Source organism: Neopelma chrysocephalum, unplaced genomic scaffold (genome assembly GCF_003984885.1).
Source record: "Neopelma chrysocephalum unplaced genomic scaffold, ASM398488v2 Primary Assembly neopelma1_70, whole genome shotgun sequence".
NCBI classification, from domain to species: Eukaryota; Metazoa; Chordata; class Aves; order Passeriformes; family Pipridae; genus Neopelma; species Neopelma chrysocephalum.
In genome coordinates this window covers 8,306,116-8,331,597 of record NW_020897730.1, presented here as the reverse complement: position 1 = coordinate 8,331,597, position 25,482 = coordinate 8,306,116, and the positions used below count along the sequence as shown (strand labels likewise).

The window sequence follows — 25,482 nt, the reverse complement described above, 5'->3', positions numbered from 1 at the left end:
GTGTTCTTCTCTAGAGAAGAGAAATCCCATTGTGAATATCGTGCTTGCCTTAGACACAGACTGAGCTAAGATTTAATTTTAAATCACTACTAAACTACTGTGGATCACAGTGCAATTAAAAGGGAACTGATCATGTCCCAAACTCCTCGATGGCAGTGGATTGGTTGCCATTTGATCCACGTTTCATGAAGTTGTACAATTTGCTTGTGGCAAAACATGACTGATGAGGAGAGGCAAACAGCAAGTGCTTCTGCCCTGACACCAGTGACACAAGTAAGAAGCCCTGATTTTACGTGGACGGAGTTATCAAACTTTCTGTAGTGGAGAAAAGTTGACAAGTGCAAAATCCATTACGTATCCACAAATGGAATGAACACCTTCAGGGAAACTAAAGCCTCCAAGGACAATGCAGGGCAAGAAGCATTGGTACGGGCATATGACACTATTTTTCAGGAAAGCAGCTCTACTGACACTATTTTTCTGCCTGAGATCATGACTCATACCCAAGCAAAAACAAGCCCAGTTAAGCAAATAAATGGAAGAGGCCAAATATAGAACTTCAATTCTCACTAGGAACTTCCCCTTTCTACTTTTTTTTCTTCTCAGAGTTTTAAGAAAAAACTTGGACATCAGAGCTACTTTTTGGTTTTCCTTTGCCAAGTTTAAAAAAAATGCCTTTGTCAGGAGAAGCATATTTGATGACTCTAATCACTGTTCCTGTTTGCTAGGCACAGTGTGTGGCCCAGGCTGGCATCACAAACTAATATTCTGGGAAGGCAGCAGCCAGAGGATGCCTCATCTGGAGTTCCACAGCTGCCAGAAGCTGTCCTTGCCCCTAAATGATGGATTGGTCTCCTCAGAGTCTATTTATAATGACAAATTATCTAAGTTTTCCTCAAGTCAGTGTTCAACTTGACACATACTCAGCCACCTCACAAATGTACATTTCCAGAAACAGTTTGTAATTCACATTCCTACCTTTCTATAAGCAAACAAGTAACAAGTTTATAATTTCACTTCTCTGTGCTGATGTTAAGTGCCTTATGTAGCTCCCACTGTTATGCTTGAACCATAAAACATTTGAAATGAGCTCAAAGAAACTAAAATAAGTATTTCAGATAATATTTAAATAAATACTTCTAGAATTACAAAAAAAACACACTGAAAAATTAAACACAGCCCTTTCACAGACATATAAAATTGAATTTATGACCTCCAAATGGTTTATAATAATGTGACACCCAGTGCCTTCTTTAGGACTACTTTTCTAAAGACTAATTAGAATTTGATAATCATATTACCTAAAACTGGTGCATAACTTTGGGTGGAAAAGTTCCACATTTACTAGAGGGTTGTATGATAACATGGAAGAATGCCTGATCCTGTTTCTCTTTGGGATACTCTGATATTCCTACAAAGAAGTAATGCTTACCTCGGCAAGCATATGAAGGTAAGAAAGCTGCTTTGCAAGAGACTTTGAAAAACACAAAGATATTTCTGGTCCAAAAATAGTGTTTTATCAACAAAAGCATGCAAAGTGGGATTCAGCATGTACACTGAAGGTGCTCACAGTGACCGTGTCAGTGTGAACAGCCATAAGGGGGCTGATCAGAGCAGGAAGGAGAGAAGGTTTGCCTTGGCTGTGACAACTGAAACCTTTGGGCATCCGTACAGATGTTTAGAAAGGGGGCAGTAGGGAAAGTACTTAAAACCAGGAAAGCTTTACTTCTAAAAGTAGACTCTCTACCCAAATAAACTAGCCCTCCAAAGATCCTTACCGGAGATCCAGACCAGCTTCTTTCCAAAGGATGTCCATCAAACGCAAAATCTGGAGCGTCAACATGTCCTGTCGGAGATCTGTAACCAAAGGGTGAAACTGCTGCTTCAGGTTCTCACTGTGTTGCAAACAAACTTTCTGAAGTTTATAAGGCCCTCAGGAAAAGGTATCTAAAAACACTCCTCGAGCCTAAGGGTTAAAGTGGCATTAACCATAATTACATCATCGTGACTGGCCATGCCTGTACTCTGAAACTCAGTCAGAAGAAGATGCTGAATGTTTACCAGTGTTAGAGTAATCCACCTTTACATTATGGCAAAACACAGCAACACAGCTTAAGTGCAAGCATGGCAATGAAAAGGAAAAGGAAAAATTTAAAGTTTTTAGCATTACTTACCATCACCATTTTTAAAGATGATGCCTACAAGATCTCCTCCAAACATTTTGTTGTTGTATACTATCCACAGAGGCTTCATTTTAGAATCCATGTATCTACACTTCTCAACACTAGAAGAAAATACAACAGAAGTTTTAGTCAAATAATTCAATTGAAAAGGTCTAACCATGGATCAGAACATGCCAGAACACAGACTTCCAGTTTGGAAATACCTAAATGCTCTCTCAGCATTCATTCTGCAGCTATGCTATGAGCACTTATCAAGCTGTGGACATATTATAGATGGACTGTATTTGATTGGTATACACATCTCTAGTGCTTAAATCAAGCATCCTCACTTTCAGAGAAAATAGTTTTCTTTATATTCCTTCCCATCAATTTTCAGACTTCAAGTGCTGTGAAAAGTTTTAGTGACTTCTGTGCTTATTGTTATAAACGGAAGGAATGCAGTCTAATGCACTTTGAGGTTTATATTTAAATATGTTTAGCTATGGTAATGGATCAGTTAAGAGAATATTGAGTTTCATGGTGGATCACAAATATCTTCTAACTTAACTGGTATCTTAACCTTAGGAAGATTCCCAGCAGACCCCTCACCATAGGAAAAGCTCCCCATGACAGCACATCAGCTGAACAACACAGCCAGAGGAAGTTCCTGCTCTACTGATTCCATGCAAAAGCTACAGTGAAATTGTATTCACTCATTCTTTACTCACTGCAGTTCTGAAAGTATAACAGAAGGATTCAGAGGAGACTGAAGGTCAGAAAGTGCTTCTCGGTAAGCATTTTGTTTCAAACATGTATGCATGGCATCTTTTCCTTTTGCTTTGCTTTGCTTCATGGCATTCAGCTTAATTAGACTATTTAAAGTCTTCATTTTATTAAGGGCTTCCACCTGAAAGAGACATTTTATCTTTAAGAGTTATTGCTCTGATTTGACATATAATACAGTGCAAAATCCCATTTGAAAACAAAACAATGTATTAAATAATTCTCCAGCTTTTTAAAAATGGAAATAATAGATGGCAATTAAGTCACTCACGTTCCAGAAATACCATTTTCATAATTAGCAGAGACACTGATGGGATGAAAGCCCCTAAGCTTTGAGTCACTTTTAAAAGCATGACTTAACATTTCCAAAAAAATGAATGGGGCATTTTAATGTATGATACATCAACACAAATTCCTTCTTCAAAATACAAATACTAATTCAACCAAGCACATAACATAGGTGCCTCTATCCATACATGAGTCAACACAAACACTGATTGCTTCATATTTCTAACAAAATCAGACACTACTTGAGAGGAGCTGTGGATGCAGATTCTTCATTGTTCATGTTCAGTTGCACCCAAAAGGATGTGGCCACGTGACCACTTGCAGACAATTGTCACAGCTCAGTCTAAAAAGTTTGTCATTAAAATGCTGCTGAAGTCAGGCATAAGGCAAAAGCTCAAATCGACTAAGGTGCTCCAAATCATAGCATCTCAACTAAACAGTATTTTTAAGCTAAAAATGTGTAAAAAGTCAAGGTAATATTTGCAGTAATACAAGCAGTTTAACTTTTTCTTTCCATTCTGTTTTGGAAAGTTTTCTACTGGTACATAATTTCTAAGAAAACTACTGTTGTAAATGTACAACACTGACAAAGCAAAGCCCTCTGGTAAGAAACCTAGACAGCACATACAACAAATACAATTTCTACAGCTAAACAACTTGTTGGCCAAATACAAAACAGTTCTTATAACAACCAGCTGTGTTTGCACCAGCCACAGTCAATGTCCTCAGCAATACAGAGATTCTCCAGCAAACAGCACCAGGGTAATAATTATGAAAGCTGATTTCTATACAAGGAAGCTTCAGTCTAACTTACAAGGTGCTGAGTCAAAACTTACCCCTCCCACAGACTGAACCCTGTCAGGCAGGATGCTGTGGAAATTGTATGCAGTTTGATTATAAAACTGGGCAGTGGAGACCTGCCAGGTCAGCCATCTGTCAAAACCAAAAGCCCTCTGCTTTTCCACTATTCTAGGAGCTGTACAAACATCAGTGAGAGGGGAACAAAATGGAACCTGTGTTGTACAAACAGGAACTTTTTGAAGTATTTCTACTTTGAATTTCTTCCGTGTTTGCACAGTTGGGAATTTTTTTGCCCTTTCTTTGATTGTACTGACATTTGCTTCCTGTAAAGTGCACAAAAACTTTACTGACCTTACATCTATTGCTTAAAGCATTTCACTACCTAATCTTTTTATGATTCTGACAATGCTAACAAGCACACATATGTAAAAGATGGTCTCTTCCATGCCCTGTGAGCTGCAGCAATAAAGAGCACAGCAGAACATTCCTGTTCCAAATGCCTCCCAAAGGATAGTTTTAATGCAGACAAATGCCGCTCACCAGTCAGTCATCCACTGAGTGAGTCCTTGTGACCCGATACAATAAATACATTAACTCCAAGAGAGATCATTTTTCAAATATTTTTATGGTCACAATCTAAATTAACTCACTAAAACTGCATTAGAGACTTCAAACATGATTCGTGTCTCTTAATAATCTGCTGATAGACTTATTAGTGTTTTTAAAAGCAAACCTCTCATGCTTTTTAGGGCATTTAAAAGCAAACATCTCTCTCTCTTTTTTTTTTCTTTTTTTCCCCTCTGGAAATGGCACATCTATATTAACACTAAAATGAGTATTTGGGTTACTTCAACACCTCTATTTCCAGGGAGCACTACACTATACTACAACTTTAAGGGGTTTTGCATCTCCCTTTAACAAAAGCCAAAGCTGCAGGAAGTAGTCCTGGAGTCATCTAAGTAAAATTTAGAACAAGCTGCCTTTACTGAGGCAAAAAAGGTCAAGTGCACAGAAGGCCTTCTTCAGTTAACAATCCACAGAGTCTGCTGTTGTACCCAGAATACATCCACACTGCTGGAGGCACCTCTCACATCTTGGAACACTATAAAACCAGCTCGCTACCTCTGAGGCCCCACAGCACTGGCTGTCCTCTGTGCCAGGGAGGCAGCTTCATCATCCATTTAGCCCTTTTAATTCTCTGTGTCACACATGCTCCGTTCACTCCCCCATTCCCAGCAGATGGACTTTGTCAAGGTAACCAATATGCCCCAAAGGAACAATGGAATGAGTATCAGTTACAAGCTAAGAGAAGTCAAGCCTGCCAGGAGAAGGGGAGCCCATACCTGTTTAGCAAGCACTTTCATGTGAGCAACACTTCCTCTGCAGTAAGCTTCCAGAATCAAACCAAACTGCACTGAGACAGCAGGGATGTGAACCTCTGACCTGTGAGGAGAAAGGCTTCTTGTCAGACCATGGCACTTACAGATCTGTGTTCTTCCAGTCATTAAAAAACCCCAAAGCAAACATAAAACCACATCATGGACATGTAGATAAAACAAAAATCCAGAATTCTTAAGAAATAGCAGAACACTTCTGTGCTGAAGACTATGAAGACAGGCTAGGTTTGATACATGCCACTTGTTGCAAGGTCCAGGACTGCTCTGGAGGCAGTGGTGTTAATCTTTAGAGGTAGCAATTGAATACCTGTTTCAGGACCCCCTTTTACGCAGAGCAGTACTGATAAGTCACAGAAGATGATCCTGACAATTGGGGCTGATGTTAAACCACGTGTTCCCAAATTTTTGTAAGGGAAAAGCCCAAATTTGCCCAAAGAGGAACACATTGAATCAAACCACTGAACCTTATACCAGAGTTAATTATCCTCCAAAACATCTTCATGTAGTACTTGCTCTTTTTAGTTAGAAATATTAAAATAAATTGTGCTTCGGAGCCAGAATAAACCTATAGTCCATTCTGCAAGGCTTCTGCCATTCATGAAACTGCTCAGCAAAAGTAGAAATGACACACAAAACTACTTTTATTTTGTTGCAATTCTTTCATCATGTGGTAGATTACAAATCGCTTTATTTAATGATAGACTTGCTCCGATCTCTAAATGCCAAAGATAAAGAAACATAAAGAGGACTTGTAGAACACTATGAAAATGGCACATTCAGCAAAATCCTCAAGAAATCAAATTTGAAAGTCCAATCAGGCTCAGCAATTTCAGACAGACAAAAGGGAAGAACTCCTACCTCAGATGCCAGAACAACATCTGTCCTATTCTCCTATTGGCGAGTGCTCTTTCCAAGAGAAACCTGGAGAGTGCACAATCCAGAAAGGGCTCATACTTCAAGACTTGCACGAGTTGGAGAAGATACTGAGAGAGCTCTTCATCACTAGAATGAGATACATCAAGGCAGTTAGTAAGATTAATGATACTCCAGAAATTCAGATGCATACGAAAAATCCAACAATAACAGATTGGTTTCAATAGCAAGAGTGTTCCCCAATTTTTCAATCACATGGAGAAGGATAATACACATCTTAGTGCAACTGCTAGATGGAAATAATTCCAGACATAGCAATTTGGTATTATTAGGATAGCCCGGCAGCTAAAACTGCTTGTTTGCATTTGAAAGAAGTCCAGATAATTTATTTTTTCTTACCCCAAAAGTCTAGCCTTGACCATTAAAAAATTAATCATTAAACTATTCACCACAGAGAATTCAGAATTCAAGGACAGGAAATATGCAGTAATGATAATGTTACACAAGTCTTGCCCTAGGTTACAGTGGAGAGCAGAATGAAATGCAATAAAGGAAGAACTGCAGAGAGAGAAGGCTCCTGTGAAGAACAAACACATCAGTAATTCTCTCATTATTTATTATATGTTACAGCTTACATTCCTATTTTGTGATGCAGCCAATCCCTGACACAGAGTGTGACATGGTTGGACTTAGGTCTTACAGGATTTGACTACTGTAATATTTCTCCCTTTGTTTTTAAAAAGTTCTCACAGTATCTCACTCTCTCTTTGTCCCAGAGAGGGTTGTGTGTGTTCGTCCCTTTCTTGGACAAAGGTACACTTTGCAACACGGAAAATAATCGTTGTTGACTATGAGATGTCAGAATAAAAAGGTTTTATTTGGCTGTCAATGTCCCTATCTAGAAATTTATCTTCTTTATTTGGCCACCTATTCATGGTAGGCAGTGTTTAACTCTTTCCTCTCCAGGTTATTTTTTTTCCTGTAAACAAACTGAATGCAGTTTTCCACCCCAGAAATCCTCAGATGGTAAAGTAATACAACATACTCACCTCATCTGCTTTAAACAACCCACTGCATATTCCCTGACATACTGATCTGGGTAATTGAAATCCAACAGCTCCAAAGCTTCTCTGGGCAGCAGCTTGGGCCAGATCTGAAGGAGAGCCTGAAGCTGTTTTAAAAAGAAGACTGTTAGGTTACAGGTAAAGGAGCCATTTAAGAACACAGATGGGTATAACTGCCCATAGAAGTATTCATACCAACAGAAGATGGTTACCAACTGCTATGGAGGTTTGGTGGAAAGGAGAGAAACAATTTGGGGTAAATGGACCCACTTCTGATTCAGTTTCTTACTCCTTAAAATGATCCGGATTATTTTTAGTCTGCAAAACCTGCTTCTTCACACATAGACACAATGCACAATAAACAAAAATTAGGTAACCCCAGATAAGTATGTTTAAGAAACACTGTCAATAAAAATTAGACAAAGTTTTGTAAATACTCTCATAAATATATAACAACTTTGGTAATGGCAAAAGTTTTCTACTAGAAGAAAAAAAAAGGTAGTTTTTTGTTGAAAGAAATCTATAGCAAAATTATTTGACCACCTCAACTGATGGAGCTTTTCCACACATTCATTGTGAATAGTAATAAGCTTAAATTGTGAAAAGCATGATTCAGCTTAGATATTTATTAAAAAATCTCTATGCAATATAATGTGCTGGAAAACATTACAGAATACACTAGTGCATCATTTTGGACAACCAAGAACATCCAGAAGTCTCACAAAATAAACTGGTTTTATTGCATTGTAATGAAACTCCCTGCTGAAAGTGTATTTTTAATAATATATATATAGTTGTATGACTGAAACAGTTCACTATTACTCAAAATAAACAAACTTGAATATATAAATGCAGTGTATCAACAGCACAAGATTTTTCTTTCTGTAGGAATGAGTCACATAATTTGTAATAAAAATACCCTCTCCTACAAATTAGATAACACATATTATTTCATATTTAAATAGCAACTTATAAAATCTAAATGATTAAGATCTTGTTTTCTTCCTGATTTAGTAACAATTTCAAAACAACAGTGAAAATTCCCTGTTTCTAATATATGTCACATATCAACTAATGCTTCCAGTTCAAGTATGACAAACACATTTGAGCTCATAGTCTCAGCTGACATTTAACAGGTGTGTTCATAACACTGGTTAACCATGGGGCCAGTTTTGTGAAATTCAGAAGACAAGAAACGGGTAGAGATCAGTCACAGTGCAAAGCCAGTGGCCACACAATTCATACTGATATAAAATTAAACTAAAGGTGTTTTTAAACATAGATGTTGTATTCCCACAGAAAAATACACTCCAAAATCTATTCAATCCATAGCCCAACAAGGGATAACAATGCCAGTCCTGATGTTGAGGACTGCAGCCATCAACAGTCACACAGCAGAACACGGGCACTGAAACTCTAACACTAACACTGATCAGATACTTAACACACAAGACAGATGTTGGAAATGCAAGCAGCAGCTATGAACATGCAGTAAGAAACTCTGCAAGTTATCATAATTTCTAGACAACCTACTTTAAACCAGGTGCAGAACCAACAAGAATATAGAAATACTTTGTTAATACTGAATGATCGAATCGAATGGAGAACCTGAAATAGTCTGATGAGCCCAAGTGGCCCTACATGCCTCATGTATCAGGCAATGAATTGTGAAAGTCACAGTCTACAGAGTGTACATTTACTGTGAAGGTTATTTGAAAGTACAGATCTCCTCCCTTTGCTTAAATTATTGTTGTTATAATGAGAAAATGTTAAGTGATATGAGCTGAGAGGGAGCAAGATCTAAATAACCCACAACACAGCCAAGAAAGTTCCCCAAACCCCTACGGCTCTGCTCTCATGATGCCTTGGAACTTTAGTAAGAGAGAAGTGCAGCCCAACCAGTTCCACATCCAGCTGTGCTGCTCCAAAGTGCAGCTGAGAGGAGATAGAAGCACTTGTTGTATTTGGACAAAAGGAAACAGAGGCACCATGGAATGCCCTCACCTGCTTTGGCAGCAGAGCAGTAACTGAACAGCTTCCGAGTACATCTCATTTGTAAAGAAATTTCACATTTCAAAACATGTTCTGAGTTCTTAAAATTTCTCTGCACTATGAGACATGGTAAAATGTTGCACACGAGGCACCGCCTAATTCTCTCACATGGTTTGCAACTCCTGACAAGCCAGGAGAAAACAAGGAACTGCAATTCCTAGCAACAATTGAGAGGTTCAGAGAAATCTCAAATTTGTCTTGGGATATCAATATTTTTTTCTATAAAGAAATAACAACAGTTTCTTTCTAACAAGACAAATTCACTGTGAAAGACAATACAGTTAAGCACAGGCCATTATTTTTATTCCAGTTATTTCATATATTTCAGAAATCAGCTGTCTTTTCTCTAGTTCTCACTAAGGATGGTGTCGCTTTGCCAAAAATAAGTGGATTTTTTTTTAATAATGGCTGAAATCTGCTTTGTCCTCAGGACATCTGACCTCTGGCAGACAGAGATAAGAAGCTGAATAGTCCCCCTGTAATCCAGGAGGGAACAGTTAGTGACCTGCTGAGCCACTTGGATCCTCACAAGTCTGTGGGATCAGATGGGATCTACCCCGGGGTGCTGAGGGAGCTGGCAGAAGAGCTCGCCAAGCTGCTCTCCATCATTTACCAACAGTCCTGGCTCACTGGGGAGATCCCAGATGATTGGAAGTTGGAGAATGTCACGCCAGTCCACAAAAAGGGCTGCAAGGAGGACCCGGGAAACCACAGGCCCATCAGCCTGACCTCAGTGCCTGGGAAGGTTATGGAGCAGATCATCCTCAGTGCAATCACACAGCACCTACGGGATGGACAAGGGATCAGACCCAGCCAGCACGGGTTTAGGAAGGGCAGGTCCTGTCTGACCAACCTGATCTCCTTTTATGATCAGGTGACCCGCCTGGTGGATGAGGGGAAGGCTGTGGATGTGGTCTACCTGGACTTCAGCAAGGCCTTTGACACCGTCTCCCACAGCACACTCCTGAAAAAGCTGGTAGCCCTTGGCTTGGACAGGGGCACTCTGTGCTGGGTTAGGAACTGGCTGGAGGGCCGGGCCCAGAGAGTGCTGGTGAACGGGGCTGCATCCAGTTGCGATCTGGTCACTAGTGGTGTCCCCCAGGGATCAGTATTGGGCCCAGTCCTGTTTAATATCTTTATTGATGATCTGGATGAGGGGATTCAGTGCACCATCAGCAAATTTGCAGATGACACTAAGCTGGGGGGGAGTGTCGATCAGCAGGAAGGCAGGAGGGCTCTGCAGAGGGACCTGGATAGGTTGGAGAGTTGGGCTGATTCCAACGGGATGAGGTTCAACAAGGCCAAGTGCCGGGTCCTGCACTTTGGCCACAACAACCCCCTGCAGTGCTACAGGCTGGGGACAGAGTGGCTGGAGAGCAGCCAGACAGAGAGGGACCTGGGAGTTTGGATTGACAGGAAGCTGAACAGGAGCCAGCACTGTGCCCAGGTGGCCAAGAAGGCCAATGGCATCCTGGCCTGTATCAGGAATAGTGTGACCAACAGGTCCAGGGTGTGAGGTCACACCTGGAGTGCTACGTCCAGCTCTGGGCCCCTCAGTTCAGGAAGGACACTGAGGTGCTGGAGCAGGTGCAGAGAAGAGCAACGAGGTTGGGGAAGGGACTTGAGCACAAGTCCTATGAGGAGAGGCTGAGGGAGCTGGGGTTGTTCAGCCTGGAGAAGAGGAGGCTCAGGGGAGACCTCCTCACTCTCTACAACTCCCTGAAAGGAAGTTGTAGCCAGTGGGGGTTGGTCTCTTCTCCCAAGCAGCTATCAGTAAGACAAGAGGGCATGGTCTCAAGTTGTGCCAGGGGAGGTTTAGGTTGGATATTAGGAAGACATTTTTTACAGAGACAGTAATCAGCCATTGGAATGGGCTGCCCAGGGAAGTGGTGGATTCTCCGTCCCTGAATGTTTTTAAGATGAGACTGGATGTGGCATCAGTGCCATGGCAGTGTTGGATCAAGGGTTGGACTTGATGATTTCAGAGGTCTTTTCCAACCCAGTTGATTCTATGATTCTGTGACTTCTGAAATGCATTTTGTGGTTTGGTTTTCGTTTGTTGGATTATTTTTTTTTCAGAGTTCTTTCTTACGTGTCCAGGCCATGGAAGGTACACACAGAACCATTTTAAAATGGAACAAAATCCTATTTACTGATGATTTGACTCCAGCGTTTTCGCCCACCATTGTTGTCTTTTCCCTTACCTGAGCAACATCTTCAAGTTTGTTCCATTTTAAAGAGAGCAGCAGTTTGGGCAATGATTGTGGGAAATTTTCACGACAGTCATATCGCAAAGTCCAAATGAGATCCATTTCATTTTCACAAAGCTGAGACAAAGGATCTCTTTCCATTATTTCTTTTAGCACAACATAAAACTTCTTACCACCTCGACCCTAGAAAATGAGAAAGGTACAATGTTGTCAAAAATTCAGTAAGATTCTTATACTTTAGCTCAAATATCAGCAATTCCACAGCAGGAGGAACATCAGATAAAACTCACGGAGCAGAGGGGAATGACTAATGTGCCTTTCATTCAGATTTCCTAAGCTGTAAGCACTGCAACTAACAGATTCCAAATTCAGTGTGCAGCAGTTTCTAAAAAAGCAACTAAACTTTAGAATTAATGACACTAGATGGCAATATTTCTGTTTTCCAACTCCAACATGGAGAATTTTCATTAGGATGCATATTTCTTCTTTTGTTTTTCAAATGAAGAAATTTAATAGATATATGCATATTTATTTCTTTTAATTAAAAGCAAAAAAACCCCACACTTTTCCAATAATAACCAAAAGAAAGTATATTTGCCAAGTAGACAAACACATATTTTTGTCTTCTAATCCTAACTTGTTTTCCAGATCTAATGTAAGTCTTAGCTGTGTTCCAAACCCATAGAGTATGTAAAGCTTTTTAACAAAATATAGCCAAGCCCGGAATATATTGGAAAAAGCAGATATATATATGAATTTTAAGGCAGTTCATCAAGTGAATTATATAAGAAAGCAGTCAGCTTTATTTGAGCTGCAGACTTTATTTCCAGACTGATATAGAAGAGCCAAAAACCCCCAGAAAATTAATTTTAAAATAGTCTTTAGATGATGCTCACCGCCATTGCAGCATTGTCACTGTTTCTTGCAATCTCAGCTGCCTTTTCAAGTATCTGCAAAAAGTTGTTTTTAAATACATTAGATTTAAACCCAAAAGTAGATAAGGAAATTTTGCTATCTTTTATGTAGTTACAACACTATTCTTTTGTATATACAGTGGTACAGTATGGTGTGCCCCTTTTCTAATCTGCAGGACTAGGGAGATCAGGAATAGCAGTGCTCATGATTACCTCCATTTTTTTCTTCTTCAGCACTCCTGAGCTAAACAGTCTTTCTGATGGCACCTTGCTTTCCTTTTTGTTTGTATTTCCTCCTCATTTTTCAGTGCAGCAAACCAATTCCTCAGCTCTAAGTTATCCTTTGCTTTCTCATCTCTACTTCTGCTGTTTTCAAGGGCACTGTTTCCACACCCCCATACTTCTAGCTCTCCATTCCAGTATGAGTTCACAGCCTCAGTCCCTTCACCACCTTCTCAGATTGCCCACATGATCTCAGTTAGTGTTTCCAGGTACTTCTCTAGATATGGGATCTTCCCTCATGTAACACCAGGACAAACCATCTTCCAACAAGAACTCATGTAACAATACAGCGAATATTCCACCCACAAACTCTCAGCATCAGTTATTACACAGCAACCCTCAGAACAAGGACTGCTACCTTTGTTAACAGCAAAGCAACATTTCCCCAAAAGCTCAGCTCTGAGTTACTCTTTTTAATGTTTTTGGCCTTTTGAACGTTCTATCTTGTTTTTTGAAGTTCATGTAATAAACCACGATGATAATTAAGTGTAGCTGTAAATACAGTTCTTCAAACAGTGTTCTGCCCACTACTGCAACCCTGGACAGGTGTTAGGATGGTGACTGCCTGAGCCAATTAGACCAGGTGAACTGGTCCAGTTGGCTGTCTAACCTAACTGTAGGTATGTCTGTCTACAGTTGTCAGATGCTGCTGCTTTGAGGAACGAATCATAAAATGAAATCTCAGTTAAGAAACATGTCTAAAGAATCACACCATCTCCTTTCCCTCAGAGCTCTGCCTCTCCCATCACCCAGGATTACAACAGCATCCCCAGACACAGGTTCAGCAAGACTTGTTCTGTCTTCACTCAGGTAATGTGAGAAACAACAAAAGACTACAATAATCAGAGCATAAATACCCAGCAGCTAAAACCCTCAAAAAGGTATACTAACTTGTTTTATTTCTTCTTTCTCTGTATGAACCTCTTATTATTATCGTGTATTACATCTGCTACTCAGCCACAAAGCTTGTTTACATACTGTGTGTGAAAACATGCATAAACAAAACCACAATGTCCTAATTCTATGTTTGATGCTTGCCTCCCCATGCTTCCCAGTCTGCAAATAAACTTTGAAAGTCTTTGCAAGTCCAGTTTTGTTCAAGTGAACCCCAAGTGTGCCAGCAGCAGTGGTCATTAACCAGCCCTTGGCTCACACAACAGCTTCTTATCAATGGTCCAGGCACTTCTGCTCCCTCAGCCCCAAACTTGCTGTGCAGGTAGGTTGATGATATGATTGAACAGTTTCATTTAGTTTTGCACATTATACTTCCTAGAATAAATATGTGGCACCCAATTCTCCATTTTCTTGGCAAAACCAAGCAATAACACTGGGAAAATTAGAAGCAGCAAGCAAGTCTCAGCTAAGACCATTTCGAGAAACAGACTCTTGGCTGATGTAATTGAAGCAGCTACAATGTTACTCCTGATTCAACAGAACCTTCACCTGAAGTTGAGTTGCATGGGATGGTGAAGCCCATTAGACATCATCTTAACATCACTAAACTGGCACTATATGTGATTACAAAAGAAACACATTTTTACCTAACCTCACTGTAATATGCACATCAAAGCACAGTTTTTTTCTCTTTAGAAATCAAATACATATAGTGTAATGAGCAAAAAACTTAAAGTACTACAAATAAACCAATACCAAAGCTGACTAAAATATGTCCACTGTGAAGAGTCAACTGGTCAGCCATAAATAAGGCAGCAATTAGTCAGTACTGGTTTAGCTCTTACTGCACTTCCAATGTTGTTTTAATAAAAGAAGTACTGACAAGGATGGGGGGAAAAAATCAACCCAAAATCAACCCAAAAAACCTTTCCTGTTACTTGATTTCATTTTAATGAACCTTAAACCCCAAATCCCCCTTTGATCAAGCTGATAGAGTTTGGTGGTTTCAGTCTTTTTGTTCATGGCTCCCAAAAGGTGCAAAAAGGCCTTTTTCTCTAAGTGGTTATTGACCTTCCCAAAACCAAAATTCAGACTAATGTATCTATGAGTCAAACGTTGTTTTTATAGAGCATCATTAGCTGTCTGGTTTTAAACTTATTTTATTACTTGTCTTAGCTTTATTTGCTAGTTTGTGAACAACTTTCTGTCTAGCATTCACCCTTCAGACAGTACCATATGTATTCCAAATATACACTTTCTTTCTAGACAGACAGTCACATCTGTGGAAAACTGCAGGGCAACTTCAGTGGATTTAGTTCAAGAGCAGACCTTCAGAAGTCCCTTTTCACACAGTATTAAGAGTCTATTTATCCTTTAGAGGACTTGAGCTCATAAAGCAGTGTCCCAAGGAGTGGGTAACATACATTTGTACAAAGAAAGAACACATCTTTATAGATCACAGGCAAACACAGTTTGAAGGTTTCCAGAATAGCAGATAAATTTAGCCTTTTGTTAAATCATACATATGGGAAACTGATTATGCTTTTGACCCTCAAAAGACTATGTACAGACCACTTTTAAGAGTATAAACTTCAAAATAGACCCTGAAGTCAGAGCAATGCCACTCACACGGTCCAAGTTTAAAAAACTGCAGTGTATTGACTAAAGGGTAGGAAGAGGGGAATTCACTGGAAAAGGCAGTGTTGAAAGGAAAGAAGTAACAGCTATTTACACAAACTTTCATGACTGCTCTTTAGGTCATAGCTTACCTTATCAAAGGGAGGGTAATTAATAGGCTGTTTGGAATATTCCTGAAATCTAATGTGCAAAGCTGTTGCATTTTCAGTGTAAGGGTTAGTCTGGACGGTTCCCATGGGATTCAACATTTCTTCAAGTTCATCTGAAACATTGATAGAACAATTGATATTACAGGCCAGGCATGAATTAAAATTTTAAACCTCTGAAAGGCAAGGATGCAGTAAGAAGTCTCTTAACGTGTACTACAGACAGAAGCATGTTCTGCAGCACAGCACTTTTAGTATAGTGCTCTGTATTTCCAGCATAAATTACCTCCTACATTCCCAAATGTTGGATTATCAGCCAATGAGAAACTGGTTTTCCCTTTCCAAAGTAAACATCACAGTCAAGGGAAGCTGAGATATCCCTATAGTGAAACAAATCCCAGGAAGATCTGCAGCTTCTGCAAACCAGGACACACACTGCCTTTGTATCAAATAGTATTGAGGAAGAGTTTTAAGCCAGTTTTCTTTCAGCACTACAGCAAAGCTGATACAGGGTTTCTTGGGATGGAATGAAGAGTGACATGGAGGTTTCAGACACTCACTAATCAAATTGAGTATCAGGGAAGAAGACAAAATTCTAATTCACAGTTTCTGCTGATGCAAATATTGCCACATACACTATCATTTATCTATTTATTTTAGGATGTACAGCACAGGGGACCAAATGAAACCTAAACTGCTCCTCAAAAACAAGTAACACTAGATATAAACATGCATATATTTTTATGTGGTTTTCCTTCCATAATAGATAAAACTTTTAGAATACTACTTCCAAGCAGACTCTTGCTCTTCCTCTTTCCTGATAAACAATACTTTCTTGAAAGAGATTAAGATGCTATGTATTTGTCCATATAAAAAAATACAAGCAGTAAAGACACTATTACAGGGGAATGGGACATGCATACAGTAGATATTCTACTACTTGATACTACATTCTCCAGTACTTAAGGCCCAAATCTTAAAAGTTAGACTTTACCAGGAAATGATGACCAGCTGTGCAGTACCAGTTCTCCATTCTTCAAGTGTCCTTTATAATCAAACACCATGGTATTTACCCAGGCTACAGGATAATGCTGTTAAAGGAAATTAATTTTACATGGAAACTCAGATGCCAGCAAATACTATTACAAAGCAAACACTACAATATAAATAAAATTGAGAGGGTGGCTCTTTTTTTTTTTTTTTCAAATAGTGATATCTTTTGGAAAAGCAGTTGATCACATGCTTAGCTTTCAGCATGTACTCCAGTACCACTGAGGACAATAAAGACTTAATTTTAAGGGCATCACTTTGCCAGTGTAAAAACACCCATTGCCCTGAATGTGAGCCTTTCCCTGAATGTAAGCCTAATGCTAATTTGTTTCATCTTTTCCCAATCATAACTCATCTACAGCTCAGAATAAAACTGACCTTTTAAAATACAACTATTTAAACAGCTATGTGACAACTGACTTACAACTGACATTTTTATGCCTTTTTCAATGTCTGAGAAGTATCAAAAGCTTTTTCGTACCAAGATGTGCAATTCTTAATACATAGGCTCTTTTTAACTTTTTATTTTAGTTTTGTTCCTGAACACTTAAGTGAGGACAAGGAAAAATTTCTGAATGTTCATTTCAATATAACTCAGAGGTCACTCAAGAAAAAAAAAATTAAATAATTACCACTTTTCCTGCTTTCCTAATTGTTTGGTATTTGGAAGGATTCATTGCCTTGGTGGACTTCTTAGTTTTCATCTTATCCATTACAGCATAAACTGCAAAGCAGAGCCTTGCCATCCTTGGCAGATCACAGACATTGATTTCAAACTCCAGCTCTTCATTCCAAACATAGTCACTTCTCCCAGATATTTCTGTGCTTACAGTAGTTTTACAAAGGAGCTCTGTACCATGGAAAAGACCAGCCCTAACATGAACCTGCCATAAAGAAATAAAAAAAATTAAGCTTATCACAGAACCTACAGAGTTCTCCATACGATCTTATACAGAACGTACATATATGAATTTCAACAAACAACTAAACAGAATGAAAAATTTAAGATTAATTTCCTGAATACAAATTCAAGTCTCCCGGTAGAATCAATTTGTGCTTCAAAATGAGAAAAGCTTGGGGGTTTTTCCAGCTTAAAAAGAAATCATTTTTTACTTAAACTGTTTACAAAAATCTACAGAGGGAACACTGCTGACTCCAACATCAGAAATCACCTGTAATAACAATGACAATGATTTCCAGGAATTGTTTCATCTTTAGCACCCAAAAACCAACAAAACCAGGTAGCTTGAAGGATGAAAATAAGGATCAGGAAAGCAGAAGAACAAGTAACTAAAGAAGCTGGAGCTATTGGCACTGAAATGAAACACATTACAGGTCAATGCATTTCTATTTAATAATATACCTACACAGAAAACTGCAGAGTGAAATATGCCAACTTCTTTCAGGTGGCCTTCCAAAAATACCAGTGTGAGATAGAAACCCACAAGTGTAATCCTTTGGTCAACACCTAAGAGAAGTTCTCAATGTTACAGTTAAATGTGTGAAAGTGATCTGATGTCTCAGGTTCCCAATGCTCCTAATCAACCTTCCCAACATTTCTTCTAAACTATCATATTATTTCTGAGCACTGCAAGGGAAAGACAGATGTTTCAAATTTGATACAGGTTTTGGATTAAAAAATATAATTCACCTTTCTAATTCTACAATTTCCAATCCTGTTAATGTAAAGGCTTGGGTCCAAATTTTTTTCCTTTGCATTCTGACACTCCCCTTTTACTAATGAAACTGTGTGTAGCAACGGTGCAGACAAAGAACAACATAAAAAGACAAGCAATTTCAAATGTCATGCATTTGGGAAACGGGGTGTTAGACAGATGAATGAGGTCACTTGTGCTCTAGGTGAACGTACTCAACCAAGCTCACATTACTGCTGTGCTACCCATCTGACAAATGTTTTGTTTCCCACCACAAACACTGCATTTGTGAACCTTGGTGGTGGATTCAGCAAAAAGGGATGAATATTGGCTTGATCCAAAGCACAGTGGGCATAAATGAACAATGGCAGTGAATTAAACAGCCTTAGAATCAGGACTAGAAAACAAATGAGTTCTCAGTAGTGACAATTTCATAACAGTGTAGACAGACAACACAGGGAAACATGCACAAGTTTGCAGGGCTGCTCTGTGCATTCTTGTTCTTGGGTAAGTACAGGACTTCTAAGTTTTCAATATTAGAAAGCATTCAAAACACTAAATAATATTCAGATGGTGCCCACAGGCGCTAATAGAAAAGAATTGACAACTTTTCCTGTTTCTTATAATCAAAGTATTTTCTTTTTCCTCTAAAAACATACTCAAATTAACCAAAACTCACTTTTTAAAGCATGGAAAATACACCTAGAAAAACCTGATAGCTATATTGCTTCCAGAATTCACCTTCTTTTTTCCCTTTCTTTTCTTTTAAAAACTTGAGAGTTTGCAGAATGCAGAGATAAGAAAATATTAGAACTAACTAAATAATGGTTTAGACAGAGAAGAGGGAAACATCTAGTTTTGCAGGGATGCATTTCCACAATCACAGTGTCTCAGGGAGTAAAATATAATTATGGCTCATTTTGCTATGTAGTAAAATATAGGATTGCTAATTTACAAGGAGGTTGTAACAGTAGCTTTGAATGAAACAAATGCACCAAGTATCCTGAATAAAGCATCAGAACAGCAAATATCAGTGGCTAATTGGATCTCTTCCTTCTCTACATAACTGGTTATACAATCTATTGATTGCTAAACAAAATAAAGGAAAATAATGTTGTTCTATCTCACAGGAATTGGTCTTGTAAGGCCTTAGAGTAGTTTTGCAATAAATTCCCATGTGTTAACTTGTGGTCTGTACAACAGTCAGTAGCCCAGTCATGTACATTTTTACAGGAAGTGGTATTACAGCTTTCTTTCTTTGTGTTCCTCATGTTTAGAAAATAAAAGACAGATTGTATAGAAGCATACAGTCCATGTTTAGACACAGATATTTAGGACTACAAAACCCCTCATGTTCCACTGAAAAACATTTAATATTTAATCTGTGTCACGTGTTTACAACAGTCTATTTTAAATAAGCCTATTTCACATCAATATCAGTACTTTACAGATACCATCTTTTAAAAAATTAAGTACTATATAAACATTCATGTCATTCTGTCACAATTATTGCAATGTTCTAATGCACATATTGAACTCCAGATAATAAAGGAATACTTTGACAGTAAAGCTGGATTTTCAACCAATGCTACCAAGGTCATTGGGAATAACTAAAAATGCCTATACTTCTGCTGAATTGAAACCTGTATGATTTTGAGTTCACTTAACATTGAAAATCATTAAAGTGATGAACAGAATTTCTTCTGATACTAGACATAGTTACTTACTTTGGCATTTTCTTCTGTATTTAGTTTATTACCCTTTAACAGAATAATCTTGAAAGGGTTGGAAATATCCCATACACTCTGAGAAGGGAAACAGAGACAAGTTCATTCTTCATCAGTGTAACATTGAGACTTATTTTATAAGCTGCACATTTTAAGCAAGTCATAAATACAAACACAAATGCACTTTTAAAAATACAGATTTGAAATCTTAATGGATAAGTTGGTCATCAATAACTACAAGGAGACAAAGTAAAAACTCAGCTGAAAGGGGGCCGGGGAGGAGAACGTACATCACATACTACTTCTGACAGTTCAGAATAACCCTTCAAATTTATTGTTCATTCTGAATAACTACAGAGTGTGTAATAGAGCAAAGATCTGTCCACATTTCTTAGAGTGACAGAACATAAAATATAACTGTGCTGTAAGGCCATAAAGGAATGGTAATAAAGGAAGCACCAGATTATAAGAAAGTTAAATGCCTATTGTGGCAAAAATTGCAGTGGCAGCACCACGTATGATATCTGGGCTGATACAGAGATCCCAGAGCACTGCTGCCCAAGCCAGAGGAGCTCCAACAAAGCTGGAGAACCCAGGTTCTCTGCAACAATTTCTCCAGCTGTTGGTAACAGATTATTACCCACTCTTCTGGGTTGTGATTTAAAGTAAAATCAATAGCAATGGAAAGGGGGGAAAATGGGTGGCAGAACAGGAGAAGGAGGATGGATGAGGTGAGGGAAGGTAAGAAATTTCCAAGAAGCCTCAAGGTCTGCTATTTCTGAGGTAAATCTCACAAGCAACAGGAGGCTTTGAATATATCCAGGTGACCTACACTGGCAAACAGCAGCCATAGCACAAATCCCAGGATTTATATTTCCTGGGTTCCTTTCGGGTATTAGACATTCCCCATATGAACTTACAGTTGTTGCTCTTGTTTTTTTTGGTGGCAGAGGAAGAGGAAGGTTGGATGATTTTCGGTTTATGGCAGCTTCTATGGCAATCATCTCCTGCTCACACATCTTCTTGATGGTGCAACACTCGACCAGAGTCAGCTGAGGGAGAGTCCTGTTCATCACGCAGTTGCGGATGTACTAAAAGCCCACGGAAAACAGTTGTTACCAGCTAGCAGAGTGTTTCTACAGCAACTTTGAAATCAAAGAAACAAATAATTCATTACAAAGATACAAAGGGAAGGGTGCACATGTATTTTACAATTGGAGAGGGCTGCAGACATGAAGACAAGGTGTTACTGTTCAGCACAGCTGACCATCCAAGGGGACAGGGAGCACCTTTGGCCAAGGCAGCAGAGAATTGTTGCACCAAGTTCCAAAAAATTTTATGTACCTGGAACTGAATTAACGGGTGATCACCAAAAACGTATTCCAGCCTTCCACTAACTTGCAGCACATAGTCAGCAGGATCAACTTCCTCATCTTCTTTTCCATGGATAGTCAAACGTTTTCGGATTGCCAGCTCATTCAGCTTGATGGGATTTATGTTAGGAGACACCTGGAAACTAAATACATCCTAACAAAACACAAGCAGGAATACTGAATGTCAAACTTGTTGTAGTCAGATGTACAAGGTTTAAATTGTAGCATACATAATAAAATAGAGTAGAAATAATAACTGCTAAAACCAGTCTATTTAACAGTTAATGTCTATATCTTTAGGGCAATTACAATAATAATCACCCTAAAAGATGCAAAATATCAGATCCCAAACTTTTATATTACCAGAAGTACTTTTAAGAACACAGACCTTTATCTTTTTGATTCAACAGTGATTTAAAGACTTCTAGAGCAGTGTACTGATCCAGAAGCTTGCTTTTGGAATGTGACTGAGGGAACAATAAATCATGCACACATTCCAAGGTATTTAGCAGTACTAGATGTGCTAATTTTTCTTCTTTGTGGCCACTAGCAATCTATCCTCTTTCTAAGCATCACTGTACTCAGAAGAAAAAGAAAACTTCAAGTAATAAAGCAGAAGAAACTGTTAACGTGATTAATGTACAAAACCACCATCAAACCATGAGGAGAGCAGAAAAGAGGAGTAGCAGTCAACCCCTGTAGCACTCTGAATACAACATGCAAAGACTCTGCATTTTCTAAGAATTTTTTTAATCAAACCTTTAGAGGCTATTTGTGTATTTCCAAAGTAACTCTAATTTCAATGTATTCTAAAAAGATTAGGGAAGAAATTACTTTCTTTTGTAAGTAAAAAAAAAAATGTTTATATTCATTTCAAGTTCCTAATGTAAAAGATCTGTGAAATCTTTCATTTCCCTTAATCCATCACATTATGCTCTGCACAGGCTTGTTTGCAAAGGCTGATTCAGGGAATTCTGAGTTTTTGTTGTATTTTTGGTTTGTTTTTTTTTTAATTATTATTTTTTATTTACACACACACACACACACACACACACACACATTTCTGAAGATGTAAGCATCCTAAACCCAGTTATTAACAAATGCGAAGTGTTGTCTGGCTTACATTCTTTTGCATTGTGCTGTATATATAAAGACACTTACTGTTAAGAAGCCAGGCTGCCCTAATGAAAAAAACAAACTCTGTAAAGTCATGCTAAATTAATTCTGTATTTTCTCAGTTTCTGCATGGTTCACCACAGCTTCCCCCTTTCAGAAAGCTGCCACACTGTGAAGGCTTTCTCCTAGCAGTGGGTAGACAAGGAATAACACTCTTTCTTCCCAGAAAGCTGGTGCTCTCTGGCAGCTGCCTTCCTTCCCAATTGTAGGATTTGATACATACATCACAGAAATGAGGATCAGCCTCTCTTGCTCCAGAGATAACCAGGGAGCTCTTATAGCTCACCCACACCTTCTAGACAAAAAGAATTTTCTCTTTCTCACTCTTACAGTTGAAAGAATTAAAAGACCACAACAATCTCCTAGGATGATTCCAGTGCTCAGTACAAGTAGTAAGGTCTGGAACAGAGTTTACTGCTCTAAAAAACAGCTCAGATTTGAACTGTTAATAGTTCTGAAGGTCAGAGCTGGCAGCAGAAGCATTTGAAACATTTGAAATGTCAGCAGCCTAAGCTATTATAGTGGCAGGCAAATACATTCTGCACCAGCATGAACTTTTGCACTGCTTCTGTACTGTCAGCATATGCATATATATGCAGTATTTTAATCAAAAGCTGACAAACACACAGATACTCTCACTACTGGACAACTACAAGTTCTCTACTAAGCCAAAGAGGACTGTAAAAGGTTTTGTTATAATACACCTATGCACCTAACATCAGCTGGTGTTACTGGTGACCAAATTTAGTATGCACCTCTACAGTTAATGTTTCCAGAGGCAGATTTGCTCTTTCCATTTTATTTTTTTTTTTAAGTTTAAAAAGATAGCACTAGAAATCACACAGTTTTGAAAATAAAATTATCTGAATCATTAGAAAATCAGTATCTAGCACCTGGGTCAAAAGCCTGATATATTTACACACTTGTGAGATTTTTAAGGTTTCCAATGCTGATCATTCACAGTTATCCAAAAGAACAGAGTGAAAAAAGGAGTAACAGGAATGCTGGGCTCAAGCAGAATCACAGCAACTTCAACATCAAAAAATGTGAGGCTAAAACATTTTAGGTTTTTTTGGTGGAAACGAAAGGGGCTTTTATTCTAAAAATAAGCTACAGTTTTGTTAGCCAAAACAAAAAGGTAACAAAAAGTGTCAGTGTTTTAATTGTCTGTGTGCATTTTGAGAAAAGGGAATACTAATTCTTTTCTTTTTAAATGCATTGCTCAATCTAATGAGCAGGCCAACCCCAAAGATGTTCAACGAGTCACACATAGAGGGAAGTGTGTTGAATTCACCAGCAATCCCTGATGAACTGAGCTTAAAACTGAATGCTAGTGAAGCAACACAGTAACAGTTGTCCAAAAATAGTCCTGACAACTTTGAATCATGTTTTATGTTTAAACAAATGTAAAATAATATAGAATATACAAGTTGTGCATTTTGCCTTGAGAAGTAGAACTGTAATTTGACTTTAGAAGTTCAGTTCTCAACTGTAGGTTCACATTCTCACTTTCTTTTGAGAGTCAAGGACCCTGGTGATAGAATTTGCATTTTAAAGCGAACATCACAATGTTAGTATTCTATTTCATTTACATCAGTCCCATGCTAACTCAGATCTGGATAAGAACAGACACAAAGCGGGATGAACAACCACTCCTACCTGGCAGCTATCAAAATGAACAGCCACTACAAGATTTCCACTGTAGAGCTTATCTTGGAAGCTCTCTGGGATAACAGGTTCCTGCTCTGGTGGGTAAGTGTGTTTTAACCAGTCCATCCAGGAGAGACCCACAAGGGACTGAATTTTTTCCTCACTGATCCTCCGTGTTTTAGCTCGGAAGTCATTCACTTCAGGATCTTGTAAGGCATCGAACTCATGGAGACCTGAAAGAATTCAAACAAGCAAAAAGATACATAACTGAACCAATGCATCTCTTAGGTACTATTACATGGAAAAGCCAAGCTCACCCTGACTTTAATACTGTTTGGAAAGTTTTAAGTCTCTCCTCACAAGAGCAAATGAAGAGAAAGCACAGCAAATGCATCATAAAGATCACAGAGTAGAAGAAGTGTCTGCAAATATTTTTTTTCATCCCACAGAAAGATGACATCATCCTTTTTAGTTGTGTTTAAAAGTCAAAAAAGAAAATCTTCTTCTCGGATCAAAATGGATCAAAATGGCAGGACTGAAATTTCAACCAATCCAAGAACTTGGAAGGACATTGTCCAAATCACACAAAGCACTGAACACCTTTTGAGAACAAAACACTAAGTACAGAAGCTCAGACAGGAACACTTTTTTCCCCACTGCTAAGGTACAGAGTAGGGGCTGCAGAAGGAAGGGCCACACACAGCTATAACAAGCCAAATATTCAGTCACAAAATATGAATCTCTCAGAATCTGTCAGAATCTGTCTGAATGGTTAAACTGACTAACTGTTCCCATTGTGGGGTCTAACAAATAGGCAGACAGTGTATTGCTGAAATCTAAACAAAACCTGCAGTCTTTATAAGGGACCTAACAATGGTTCATTGTTTTAAAACAAGAGGTATGACCTCACACGACCCTGTCAATCTGGATTGTATAACCAAGCAGAGTTGATTTAAAAGCTGAAAATTCTGACATAACATCAAGAATAAGTTACTGTGAAACCTTTAAAAATAGCTTTTCATTGTTTGATGAAAATCAGTGACACAATTGAGAGCAACAAAAGAATCATATTGTTAACCAACTCAGACACCATGTGTAATAAAATCAGAATAATTCTAGTTCCTTCTGTGTAATCAGTTAACTGTTGAGCTATTTATGATAGCACTGTTTAAGGATTATGCTTTTCTTCACTTATTAATAATAATAAAACTATAAAAATTTTCTGCTCATCTACCAAACTAAAATTTTCTCTTGAATGATGTAGTAATACAATATAGTGCTGAAATGCAATATAGAAAGTAGCTTTAAACAACTTTCATGTTTCACCTTGAGCATTTAAAACCTTTC

At 38.4% G+C, this 25,482-nt stretch overlaps 1 protein-coding gene across 5 annotated transcripts in view; it reads right to left on the bottom strand.

Annotated features, from left to right (window-relative positions):
* PIK3CB (phosphatidylinositol-4,5-bisphosphate 3-kinase catalytic subunit beta) overlaps nt 1-25,482 on the bottom strand; it is a 279,429-nt gene that overhangs the window by 6,810 nt on the left and 247,137 nt on the right. For all 5 annotated transcript variants that reach the window (XM_027686271.1, XM_027686270.1, XM_027686273.1 and 2 more), the window contains 15 exons: nt 24,145-24,368; nt 21,281-21,463; nt 20,857-21,027; nt 19,937-20,014; nt 17,187-17,438; nt 16,499-16,595; nt 15,490-15,620; nt 12,527-12,580; nt 11,625-11,813; nt 7,354-7,475; nt 6,290-6,433; nt 5,378-5,477; nt 2,891-3,069; nt 2,175-2,284; nt 1,779-1,857 (listed from right to left, as the gene is read on the bottom strand). In XM_027686271.1, the coding sequence (XP_027542072.1) occupies nt 1,779-1,857; nt 2,175-2,284; nt 2,891-3,069; nt 5,378-5,477; nt 6,290-6,433; nt 7,354-7,475; nt 11,625-11,813; nt 12,527-12,580; nt 15,490-15,620; nt 16,499-16,595; nt 17,187-17,438; nt 19,937-20,014; nt 20,857-21,027; nt 21,281-21,463; nt 24,145-24,368 (2,113 nt within the window). The remainder of the gene's footprint in view (nt 1-1,778; nt 1,858-2,174; nt 2,285-2,890; nt 3,070-5,377; nt 5,478-6,289; nt 6,434-7,353; nt 7,476-11,624; nt 11,814-12,526; nt 12,581-15,489; nt 15,621-16,498; nt 16,596-17,186; nt 17,439-19,936; nt 20,015-20,856; nt 21,028-21,280; nt 21,464-24,144; nt 24,369-25,482) is intronic.